Source organism: Scyliorhinus canicula, chromosome 4 (genome assembly GCF_902713615.1).
Source record: "Scyliorhinus canicula chromosome 4, sScyCan1.1, whole genome shotgun sequence".
NCBI classification, from domain to species: Eukaryota; Metazoa; Chordata; class Chondrichthyes; order Carcharhiniformes; family Scyliorhinidae; genus Scyliorhinus; species Scyliorhinus canicula.
This window is the reverse complement of record NC_052149.1, coordinates 125,070,131-125,083,121: the sequence shown is the minus strand read 5'-3', so window position 1 is coordinate 125,083,121 and position 12,991 is coordinate 125,070,131. Positions and strand designations below refer to the sequence as shown.

The following is a 12,991-nucleotide window of genomic DNA, read 5'->3' as shown; positions in this document are numbered from 1 at the left end:
GCGAGGATACATAAGAGGTTTAGGTATGAGGAAAGGTTGGATAAACTCGGTTTGTTCTCACTGGAGGTTGAGGCGGCCTTAATAATAACCTTTATTGTCACAAATAGGCTTACATTAACACCGCAATGAAGCCACTGTGAAAACCCCCTCGTCACCACGTTCTGGCGCCTGTTCAGGTACACAAAGGAAGGATTCAGAACGCCCAAATTACCCAAGTCTCTGGGAGCACCCAGAGGAAACCCAGGCAGACACAGGAAGAACGTGCAGACCCCGCCATGACAGTCACCCAAGCCAGGAATCGAACCTGGGACCCTGGCGCTGTGAAGCAACAGTGCTAAACACTGTGCTACCGTGCTGCCCCAGATGGAAGTCGACAAAATTATGAGTGGTATAGACAGTGGATAGTCAGAAGCTTTTTCCCAGGGTCCAAGAGTCAGTTACTGGGGGATATAGGTTTAAGGAGCGAGGGGCAAAGTTTAGAGGAGATGTGTGCGGGAAATGTTTTTACACAGAGGGTAGTGGGTGCCTGGAACTCGCTGCTAGTGGTGGAAGCAAGTACAATAGTGACATTTCAGGGGTGTCTTGACAAATGCATGAATAGGGTGGGAATAGAGGAATACAAGTCCCAAAGTGTAGAGGATTTTAGGTTAGATGGGCAACATGTTCGGCGCAGGCTTGGAGGGTTGAAGGGCCTGTTGCTGTGCATTTCTTGGTTCTTTTTACCCACCCCACCGACACACACACTCCCTCACACACGCACGCTCGCTCCCTCACACACGCACGCTCGCTCCATCACACACGCACGCTCGCTCCCTCACACACGCACGCTCGCTCCCTCACACACGCACGCTCGCTCCCTCACACACGCACGCTCGCTCCCTCACACACGCACGCTCGCTCCCCCACACACACGCTCGCTCCCTCACACACACACACGCTCGCTCCCTCACACACACACACACACACACGCTCGCTCCCTCACACACACACACACACACACGCTCGCTCCCTCACACACACACACACACACGCTCGCTCCCTCACACACACACGCTCGCTCCCTCACACACACACGCTCGCTCCCTCACACGCACGCTCGCTCCCTCACACGCACGCTCCCTCACACGCACGCACGCCCCCTCACACGCACGCACGCCCCCTCACACGCACGCTCGCTCCCTCACACGCACGCTCGCTCCCTCACACGCACGCTCGCTCCCTCACACGCACGCTCGCTCCCTCACACGCACGCTCGCTCCCTCACACGCACGCTCGCTCCCTCACACGCAAGCTCGCTCCCTCACAGCTCTCGCTCGCTCCCTCACACACACGCTCGCTCCCTCACACGCGCTCCCTCCTCACACACACGCTCGCTCCCTCAACACACCGCGCTTCCTCACACACACGCTCGCTCCCTCACACACACACGCTCGCTCCCTCACTCACACACTTCACTCCCTCACACACACAACTCACTCCCTCACACACACGCTCGCCCCCTCACAAACACACGCTCGCCTCCCACACCACCACCGCTCGCTCCCTCACACACACACACACACCACACGCCGCTCCCTCACACCACACACCTCGCTCCCCACACACACACGCTCGCTCCCTCACACACACACACCACACACACACACGCTCGCTCCCTCACACACACACACGCTCGCTCCCTCACACACACACGCTCGCTCCCTCACACACACACGCTCGCTCCCTCACACACACGCTCGCTCCCTCACACACACACGCTCGCTCCCTCACACGCACGCTCGCTCCCTCACACGCTCGCTCCCTCACACACACGCTCGCTCCCTCACACACACGCTCGCTCCCTCACACACACGCTCGCTCCCTCACACACACGCTCGCTCCCTCACACACACACACACGCTCGCTCCCTCACACACACACCCACGCTCGCTCCCTCACACACACACGCTCGCTCCCTCACACACACACGCTCGCTCCCTCACACACACACGCTCGCTCCCTCACACACGCTCGCTCCCTCACACACACACGCTCGCTCCCTCACACACACACGCTCGCTCCCTTCACACACACACACACAACACACGCCTCGCTGCCCTCACACACACACACGCTCGCTCCCTCACCACACACACACGCTCGCTCCCTCACACACACACGCTCGCTCCCTCACACACACACACACGCTCCCTCACACACACACACGCTCCCTCACACACACACACACACGCACGCTCGCTCCCTCACACACGCACGCTCGCTCCCTCACACACGCACGCTCGCTCCCTCACACACGCACGCTCGCTCCCTCACACGCACGCTCGCTCCCTCACACGCACGCTCGCTCCCTCACACGCACGCTCGCTCCCTCACACGCACGCTCGCTCCCTCACACGCACGCTCGCTCCCTCACACGCACGCTCGCTCCCCACACGCACGCTCGCTCCCTCACACGCACGCTCGCTCCCTCACACGCACGCTCGCTCCCTCACACGCACGCTCGCTCCCTCACACCATCACCGCACGCTCGCTCCCGCACACGCACGCTCCGCTCCCTCACACGCACGCTCGCCTCCCTCACACGCAACGCTCGCTCCCTCACAAGCCACGCTCGCTCCCTCACCACGCAGACGCTTGCTCCCTCACACGAACGCTCGATCCTCACACGCACTGCCGCTCCTCACAGCACGCTCGCATCCCTCAACACAACGCTCGCTCCCTCACACACACACGCTCGCTCCCTACACACACACGCTCGCTCCCTCACACACACGCGCTCATCACACACACGCTCGCTCCCTCACACACACGCTCGCTCCCTCACACACACGCTCGCTCCCTCACACACACACACACACACACACACACACGCTCGCTCCCTCACACACACACACGCTCGCTCCCTCACACACACACGCTCGCTCCCTCACACACACACGCTCGCTCCCTCACACACACGCACGCTCGCTCCCTCACACACACACACACACACACACACACACACACACGCTCGCTCCCTCACACACACGCTCGCTCCCTCACACACGCTCGCTCCCTCACACACACACACACACGCACGCTCCCTCACACACACACGCTCGCTCCCTCACACACACACGCTCGCTCCCTCACACACACGCTCGCTCCCTCACACACACACGCTCGCTCCCTCACACACACGCTCGCTCCCTCACACACACAAGCTCGCTCCCTCACACACACAAGCTCGCTCCCTCACACGCTCGCTCCCTCACACGCTCGCTCCCTCACACACACACACACACGCACGCTCCCTCACACACACACGCTCGCTCCCTCACACACACACGCTCGCTCCCTCACACACACGCTCGCTCCCTCACACACACGCTCGCTCCCTCACACACACACGCTCCCTCACACACACACGCTCCCTCACACACACACTCCCTCCCTCACACACACACTCCCTCCCTCACACACACACTCCCTCCCTCACACACACACTCCCTCCCTCACACACACACACTCCCTCCCTCACACACACACTCCCTCCCTCACACACACACTCCCTCCCTCACACACACACTCCCTCCCTCACACACACACTCCCTCCCTCACACACACACTCCCTCCCTCACACACACACTCCCTCCCTCACACACACACTCCCTCCCTCACACACACACTCCCTCCCTCACACACACACTCCCTCCCTCACACACACACTCCCTCCCTCACACACACACTCCCTCCCTCACACACACTCCCTCCCTCACACACACACTCCCTCCCTCACACACACACTCCCTCCCTCACACACACACTCCCTCCCTCACACACACACTCCCTCCCTCACACACACACTCCCTCCCTCACACACACGCTCCCTCCCTCACACACACGCTCCCTCCCTCACACACACGCTCCCTCCCTCACACACACGCTCCCTCCCTCACACACACGCTCGCTCCCTCACACACACGCTCGCTCCCTCACACACACACACACACACACACGCTCGCTCCCTCACACACACACACGCTCGCTCCCTCACACACACACGCTCGCTCCCTCACACACACACTCGCTCCCTCACACACACACACACACACACACACACACACACACGCTCGCTCCCTCACACACACACACACACGCACGCTCCCTCACACACACACTCGCTCCCTCACACACACGCTCCCTCCCTCACACACACGCTCCCTCCCTCACACACACGCTCGCTCCCTCACACACACACACACACACACACACACACACACACACACGCTCGCTCCCTCACACACACACTCGCTCCCTCACACACGCTCGCTCCCTCACACACACACACACACACACACGCTCGCTCCCTCACACACACACGCTCGCTCCCTCACACACACACGCTCGCTCCCTCACACACACGCTCGCTCCCTCACACACACGCTCGCTCCCTCACACACACGCTCGCTCCCTCACACACACACACACACGCACGCTCCCTCACACACACACTCGCTCCCTCACACACACGCTCCCTCCCTCACACACACGCTCCCTCCCTCACACACACGCTCCCTCACACACACACACGCTCCCTCACACACACGCTCGCTCCCTCACACACACACACACACGCACGCTCCCTCACACACACACTCGCTCCCTCACACACACACTCCCTCCCTCACACACACGCTCCCTCCCTCACACACACGCTCCCTCACACACACACACGCTCCCTCACACACACACGCTCCCTCACACACACACTCCCTCCCTCACACACACACTCCCTCCCTCACACACACACTCCCTCCCTCACACACACACTCCCTCCCTCACACACACACACTCCCTCCCTCACACACACACTCGCCTCCCTCACACACACACGCTCCCCTCACACACACACACGCTCCCTCACACACACACTCGCTCCCTCACACACACACTCGCTCCCTCACACACACACTCGCTCCCTCACACACACACTCCCTCCCTCACACACACACTCGCTCCCTCACACACACACTCGCTCCCTCACACACACACTCGCTCCCTCACACACACACTCCTCCCTCACACCACACACTCGCTCCCTCACACACACACACTCGCTCCCTCACACACACACTCGCTCCCTCACACACACACTCGCTCCCTCACACACACACTCGCTCCCTCACACACACACTCGCTCCCTCACACACACACTCGCTCCCTCACACACACACTCGCTCCCTCACACACACACTCGCTCCCTCACACACACACTCGCTCCCTCACACACACACTCGCTCCCTCACACACACACTCGCTCCCTCACACACACACTCGCTCCCTCACACACACACTCGCTCCCTCACACACACACTCGCTCCCTCACACACACCACTCGCTCCCTCACACACACACTCGCTCCCTCACACACACACTCGCTCCCTCACACACACACTCGCTCCCTCACACACACACTCGCTCCCTCACACACACACTCGCTCCCTCACACACACACTCGCTCCCTCACACACACACTCGCTCCCTCACACACACACTCGCTCCCTCACACACACACTCGCTCCCTCACACACACACTCGCTCCCTCACACACACACTCCCTCCCTCACACACACACTCCCTCCCTCACACACACACTCCCTCCCTCACACACACACTCCCTCCCTCACACACACACTCCCTCCCTCACACACACACTCCCTCCCTCACACACACACTCCCTCCCTCACACACACACTCGCTCCCTCACACACACACTCGCTCCCTCACACACACACTCGCTCCCTCACACACACACTCGCTCCCTCACACACACACTCGCTCCCTCACACACACACTCGCTCCCTCACACACACACTCGCTCCCTCACACACACACTCGCTCCCTCATACACACTCGCTCCCTCATACACACACTCGCTCCCTCATACACACACTCGCTCCCTCATACACACACTCGCTCCCTCATACACACACTCGCTCCCTCATACACACACTCGCTCCCTCATACACACACTCGCTCCCTCATACACACACTCGCTCCCTCACACACACACTCGCTCCCTCATACACACACTCGCTCCCTCATACACACACTCGCTCCCTCATACACACACTCGCTCCCTCATACACACACTCGCTCCCTCATACACACACTCGCTCCCTCATACACACACTCGCTCCCTCATACACACACTCGCTCCCTCATACACACACTCGCTCCCTCATTCAGTCCCTCGTTCAGTCCTGAATCCCCCCACCCCTACTATCATCATCCTTGGGGGGGGGGGGGTTTAACCATTCATCAGAAATTGAACTGGACCAGCCATATAAATACTGTGGCTACAAGAGCAGGTTAGAGGTTGGAAATTCTGGAGCTTAACTGATCTCCTGAACCAATCCAAGCCTGTTCACCACCTACAATGCACAAGTCAGGAGTGTAATGGAATTATCTTTACTTACCTGAATCACTGCAGCTCTAATAACACTCAAGAAGTTTATCATCCAGAACAATGCAGCCTGTGTGATTGGCAGCCCATCCATCATCTGAAGCATTCACTCCCTTCACAAATCGACCCACAGTGGCAGCCTTGTATACCATCTACTAGATGCACTGCGGCAACTCAAAACCTCCTTGGACAACACTTCCCAAACCCGCAACCTCTACCACCTAGATCGACAAGTGCGGCAGACACATGGGAACACCACCACCTACAGATTCCCCTCTAAGCCACACATCATCCTGACTTGCAACAGTATCACCGTTCCTTCACTGTCATGGGATCAAAATCCTGGAACTTCCTTCCCAACAGCACTGTGGGTGTACCTACACTAGATGGACTGCAGCGGTTCACCACCACCTTCTCAAGGCCAATTTGGGATGGGCAACAAATCCTGGCTTCATAGCCGGCGAAAGAATTTTATAAATCCTCTGATGTGGGTTAACACACTGTCAAATCAACACACGACAAAATCCTGGAACCCTAAGCATTGCAGCATTTGTGGGATTACCTTCACCATATGGGGATAGTCCATCATCACTATCTCAAGGGCAAGAGATGGGCAATATATACCAGCCTTCCCAAAGACTTCTAAATCTGGAAATTAATTAATTTTTTATTTTATTTTTTTAAATGATTTTAGACAATGAATCAATACTGACTTCATTCTAAGGCTGTTCCTTGACAGGGATAAGTAGAAATATGGAGTGATTGCCTGCAATGGGCAATCTATATAACAGACCCATGTAATGAGAAACAAAATGGCTTCCCCTTCCCCTGGGAAGTATTACTGGCATTGCAGCTCAGTTCCAAGACTGCAATTTTGAAAGGCTATTAAGTTTGACATCACTGCTTAAGATAGCTACTCACTTCTTCTGGTGCTCCAGCCAGGCCAGCTCTGCTTTGGTCTTTTCCTTCAAGGCCCGTTCACGCAGCTTGAGAAGTGAAACCTGGTGCTGGGCACGCATCTCCTCTTCCTTCATGTACTGTCGTACCATTTCCATGGTGAATTTGGAGAAACTGTCTTGTCCCCCGGAGAACGGCATGCTCAAATCATGCTGAGTGGTGGAAAGACAAAAAGACAAATATAACACCGAGTGAAGTCAGCTGCCTCCCATTGACCTAAATCAAACTTAGCCTCCCAAAAATAACAGTTTAGAGACCAGCAGTAACTAAAGTAGCTACCGGTACTAACAGACATGCCTGACACATGCTGTTACATGTATGAACTTGCCAAATTGTCTCAATGTTCATCAGGATTGGGGTTCATAGAGCATAGGACAGAACATAGAACATAGAATTTAAAGTGCAGAAGGAGGCCATTCAGCCCATCGAGTCTGCACCAGCCCTTGGAACGAGCACCCCCACTTAAGCCCCACACCTCCACCTTGTCCCCGTAACCCAGTAACCCCACTTAAACATTTTAGCATGATCAATCCACCTAACCTGCACATCTTTGGACTGTGGGAGGAAACCGGAGCATCCGGAGGAAACCCACACAGACACGGGGAGAACGTGCAGACTCCGCACAAAGTGACCCAAGCTGGGAATCGAACCTGGGACTCTGGAGCTGTGAAGCAACCATGCTACCCTCTGTGCTACTGCGCTGCCCCTTCATCAGGATTAGTGCGTGCTGGCAGCCACTATATAATTTAATCTTCCGTGAAGCACACCTAGGCCAGGATTCCAGCCACTCACTGATCAGCTGCCAGATTCCAAGAATGAGCCTACAACAAAATTGACAACTGAGTAGAGGTTGCTTTTGGAGAAATCGGGGATGGGTGGTTGTATTAACATAGGAGGCCATTTAGCCCCTGGACCCTATTCAGTCATTCAATGAGATAATAGTTAATGTACAACCTACCTTCTTGCTCAATTGCTCTTTTGTCCCATGTTCCTCAAGAACTTTGGTTAACAAAATTCTATCAATCTCAAATATGAAATTTGCAACTGATCCAAGATCAATTGCTGTTTGTATAAGAGTGTTCCAGATTTTGACCACCTTTTGTATGTTAAAGCTGTTTGAGACTACTGTTTTACACAAAATCCCCTTGTCCTAGACTCCCAGCTGGAAGAAATAGTTGCTCTTTCTCAAACCTATTCTCCTTAATATCCAGAAAAATTCAATGAAATCATCCCTTAACCTCGTAACTTCCAGGGAATATAACCCTAGTTTGTGTAATCTCTCCTCTTAATTCAAGCCTCAGAGTCAAGGTATCATTCAGGTAAATCTACCCAGCACTTCTGGTAAGGTTAATGTATCCTTTTTAAGGTGTGGTTCCCAGATTTGAGCACAAAATTCCAGGTGTGGGCTAACTAGGGGCTTAATTCAGCTAAAGTATGACTTCTGCCCCTTTGTATTCTAGTCCTCTAGATATACAGGTCAGAATTCCATTCACCGCTTTGATTATTTTCTGTAACTATTTAATGATCTATATACCTAGATTCCCCACTGCCAAGTCTCCTTGGAATGCCACGGTTTTTAGTTTCTCACCATCCAGAAAGTATTCTGTTTTATCCTATTTTGGTCCAACCTCACGTTTGTCTACATTGATATCCATTTGCCACAGTTTTTCCATTCACTTAATCTATCATTATCCCTTTATAATTCCATACTGCTGGGATCACTGCCCATCTATGTGCTATCAGCCAATTTTGGATACATGACTTTCTATTCCATTATCCGAGTGATAATAGTGAATAGCTAATGCTCCAACAAAGATTAATCGAGAACACCACCAATCACATGCTGCCATTTAGACTGTCTGCCCATTATCCTTAATTCACACCCTCCAGTATTTGATGCACCCATGCTGACTACTGGGCTTCCACACAGTCTTGTTACCATGCCTTCTCAACCAAAGAAATGAGAAACACGAGCAGCAGAAGGCCAGTCAGCTCCTCGAGTCTGCTCTGCCATTCAATTAGATCACGGCTGATCTGTTTCTGAACTCTCATCTCACACTTTGGTCCAGTAAGCCTTAATACCATTAACTAACAAAAATTTAGCAATCTTAGTTTTGACATTTTCAATTAACACCCGGTCTCAACAGCATTTTCTTGTGTGGGGGGGGGCAGATTTCCACTGCCCTAGTGTTTCTTGATATCACTTATGAACAGCTTAGCTCTAACTTTAAGGTCAAGCTCCCTTGTTCTGAGCCTGCATAAATAATTTCAATTTACCCTATTAAATCATTTAACTACCTTAAACATCTCAATTCGATCACCCCTTCATCTTTTTGCTGAAGGGAATACGAACCTAGTCGATATAACCTGTCTTCATTATTTAATCTTTTTAGCCAGATTGTTGTGGATAAATGTCACCTCAGGTCCAAACACAGAGAATTCCATTGATTGTCACCAATGGCACCCCTCCATCATACATGAACTCACTTTGATGACTGCGGAGGCCGATTGATCCCGAGCTATGTCCTCGTCTGAATCATCCTGTCGGCTGCGTTTCCTCTCCATGTTAAAGCGGCGGTGACTCTCTGATGGCAGAAGGGAACGGAAGGATTTTTCTTCAATCTCATCTTCGGTCATCGACTCGTCAAATTTAAGGGAGTACTCAGTGGCAATGGAGACGGACTCTGGGAAGACAATAGACAGTTTACAATGGGCAAAGAAAAAAAAAAACAGGCAACGTTCTAGGAAGGAATTTTGACTTTTCCATGCCAGTTTTAGCAATGTTAAAAGCATGGGCTGGAACCCTTGGATTAACTATTTGTTCAAGCAGCTGAGTTTGGTTAAAATAACTGCTTTGACAACAGATGTGTTTAAGGGGAAGTGATTGGAAGGTTGGCCAAATTCTAAAAAGTATAATTCAGACTCTTTAGAAGTTTAAGATGGTCTTGGGAGACCGTAGGAATCCATCGTAGACAGGTATACTGGTTCTAGAGCCACAAGAAAGTGAGAGGGGAGAGTTATTGGATGGTTGTGCCATGCCAGCAATAATGGCATAAAAGGACTTTTTCTAAAACAGCTATAAGGATCCTCATGTAAATCCTTGTCTGTCCCCAGTTTTCCTTTGTAGTTTTGGTTCTTTTCGGCTTTTATCATTTTTGTACCTGGACAATTACTGGAGCCTATGCCTTTAAGATGGATTTCCCCCTTTCTTTTAAAAAAAAAGGAAATTCCTGGCAAGATGTACTGTTTGGTCTGGCCACAGGAAACCCCGATAAAATATGCTGTTTGGTCTGGCCTCAGTGATGACACATTTTGATGGACTTGCACTGGCAGAAAATAAGCTACTTCTTTTCCTGGGTCTCAACTGTCACTCTATATGATTGGTGCTGTTTGGAATCTCTCTACTCTCCTGACGCAGGAGAACTGGTCACTGAGCTTTGTGGTGCTCTTCTGATTGGCTTCTGGTTATTTTGCAAAGTAAAGAGATCAAACAAAGAAACTTACAAACACAAGTACCGAGTCATATTTATTAAACCCAAATTGAATTACTGAATGACTGTGATGGGGAAATGCTAATCTCTCAAGGGAATAGAAGTGTACAACTGCATTGACCTTTGCAACATCGCACAAATAACTGCAGTGGATTGACTAAGTCCAATACACTGTTCTTGTAAGTGCCTGTCTCCTCAGTGAAGAAAGTGGATGAGTAACTGGATCACAAAATAAAACTAACAGGACCAAAATTAATTATTCCAATTGGCTTTTTAGATGTAGAGACTCAAGCATTTATTGTTCAATCCAGCGGGTCCCAAGTTGATTATGGTGGCCTCTTCCTTGACCAAATGCAGTCCATATGGTGAAGTTGATGCCAAAATGCATAGTTAGGGAGTTCCAGGATTCTCATCTTCCAGCAAAGATCCTAATGTCCTGCAGTTAATAGTGTTCATTTAGCTTGGAATCTGGGCTACTGGCATCTGGGTGAACTGTCTCTGCATTTTCAGCATCAAATCCAGCTTCTTCGGCCTAGCTGCAGAACCACAGGTTCAATTAAAATGGATTAAATTCTAGTTTAAAAGCAGATGGCCGGCTCATGGAATTTGAACTAACCAATGTCAGTGTACTGGTTAAAATTTGATCCATAATTTGCTATTTCCTTTAGGAGGGAGGGGAAATTTTCTTGATTCTGATGTAGACACATGTGATGAGTAGGGAAAAAGACGACTTTTCATTTCAGATTGAAGAACTCACCTTTCTCATCAGGTAACGAAGGCACACTGTCACTGTGGATCGCGTCGTCAGCTGCTGTGTGAACCTCCTCTTCAACAGAACTATTTCCCTTCTCGTGGCAGGAGGCCCTGCTCTCGGCTCTTTTCTCCAAGGAGGACAAGGAGGGGCTGTCTTGCCTACTGCTGCCGCTGCTATGGAAGTGACACAGAGATCAACATAGTTGCTATTAAAAAAGTATAATTTATTGTCAATTTCAATTTTGAATTGATGCCCTCTATGACAGAGTTTGGTAAAGATATCTATCATGTGCAGAACACAACAGTATCTTGTATTCTGACATCATAGAATAAGTCACAAGGTGATTCACATAAATGTAATCAGGCACAAATTGACATCAAGTCAAAGGATGAAATATTAGGAGGGCTGACCAAAACCTAGGTCAAAGGTACTTAAGCCCGTTTTAAAGGAGTTGTGGAGGCCAGCAAGGAGAGAATTTGTGGATCTGACCACTGAGCGGCTGAAGGCTCAGTTGTCGCGGGTGAGTGCGGCAGAAATAATACATGAGGCCATAAGAACTGAAGATATCTTACTGGGTGGCCTGGGGTAGAATAGCCAGTAAGAATTTCAAAAGAGAAGCAAGAGGAATGGAATATGGTGAGGTTTGATGAATACAGTTTTGGGAGGATCATTTGTAGATCTACATCAGTCAGGATTCCTGCAGCTGAACACCATGTAGTGGCCTTGCCCTTTGGAGGTGCCCCTGTCAACGGGCGAGTACAGGATCGATTCAGTGACCACACTGGAACTTAGCAGTTGGACAAACATACTGAATGTCCAACTGGACAAGCTATTAAAGGGCTGTTAGCATCAGGGACACAATATTCCACCAGGAGAGGTAGTGAGTGGGAATTGGAGTACAGTGGGCACTTCATAAGTCAATATACAAGTGTAGAAGCGGTTGCTATAAAAATTAAAACAACACCTTCGATCATGATGTTTGTATCTGGATGACTCAGATGGGCTGTCGAATGAAGCAGAGTAGTAAATTCTGGAATTGGGCAGTTTCTCCACAGGTCCATCTGATGTTGGGCTGCATTCACTCTTCCCGCTATGAAACCAAAAAAAAAAAGGTCAGTTCATTCCCAGCAAGTATCTTAATTCAATCTCTTCCAGTCATTGTAAACAAGCTAAAAAATTATTTCCAACAATTTTTCAGTGAAAACCACTTCAGTAAAGTCCCCTCCTGCATCAGTTCAATGGGGGAAGGGATTACGGGTGGCATAGTAGCACAGTGCCAGGGACCCGGTTTCGATTCCTGACTTGGGTCATTGTCTGTGCAGAGTCTGCACCTTCTCCCAG

At 51.5% G+C, this 12,991-nt stretch overlaps 1 protein-coding gene across 5 annotated transcripts in view; it reads right to left on the bottom strand.

Moving 5' to 3' along the window:
* Positions 1–12,991, bottom strand: part of cep350 (centrosomal protein 350) — a 248,859-nt gene that overhangs the window by 97,445 nt on the left and 138,423 nt on the right. For all 5 annotated transcript variants that reach the window (XM_038795159.1, XM_038795161.1, XM_038795162.1 and 2 more), the window contains exons 21-24: positions 12,615–12,740; positions 11,654–11,823; positions 9,893–10,089; positions 7,370–7,557 (exon numbers count right to left, since the gene is read on the bottom strand). In XM_038795159.1, the coding sequence (XP_038651087.1) occupies positions 7,370–7,557; positions 9,893–10,089; positions 11,654–11,823; positions 12,615–12,740 (681 nt within the window). The remainder of the gene's footprint in view (positions 1–7,369; positions 7,558–9,892; positions 10,090–11,653; positions 11,824–12,614; positions 12,741–12,991) is intronic.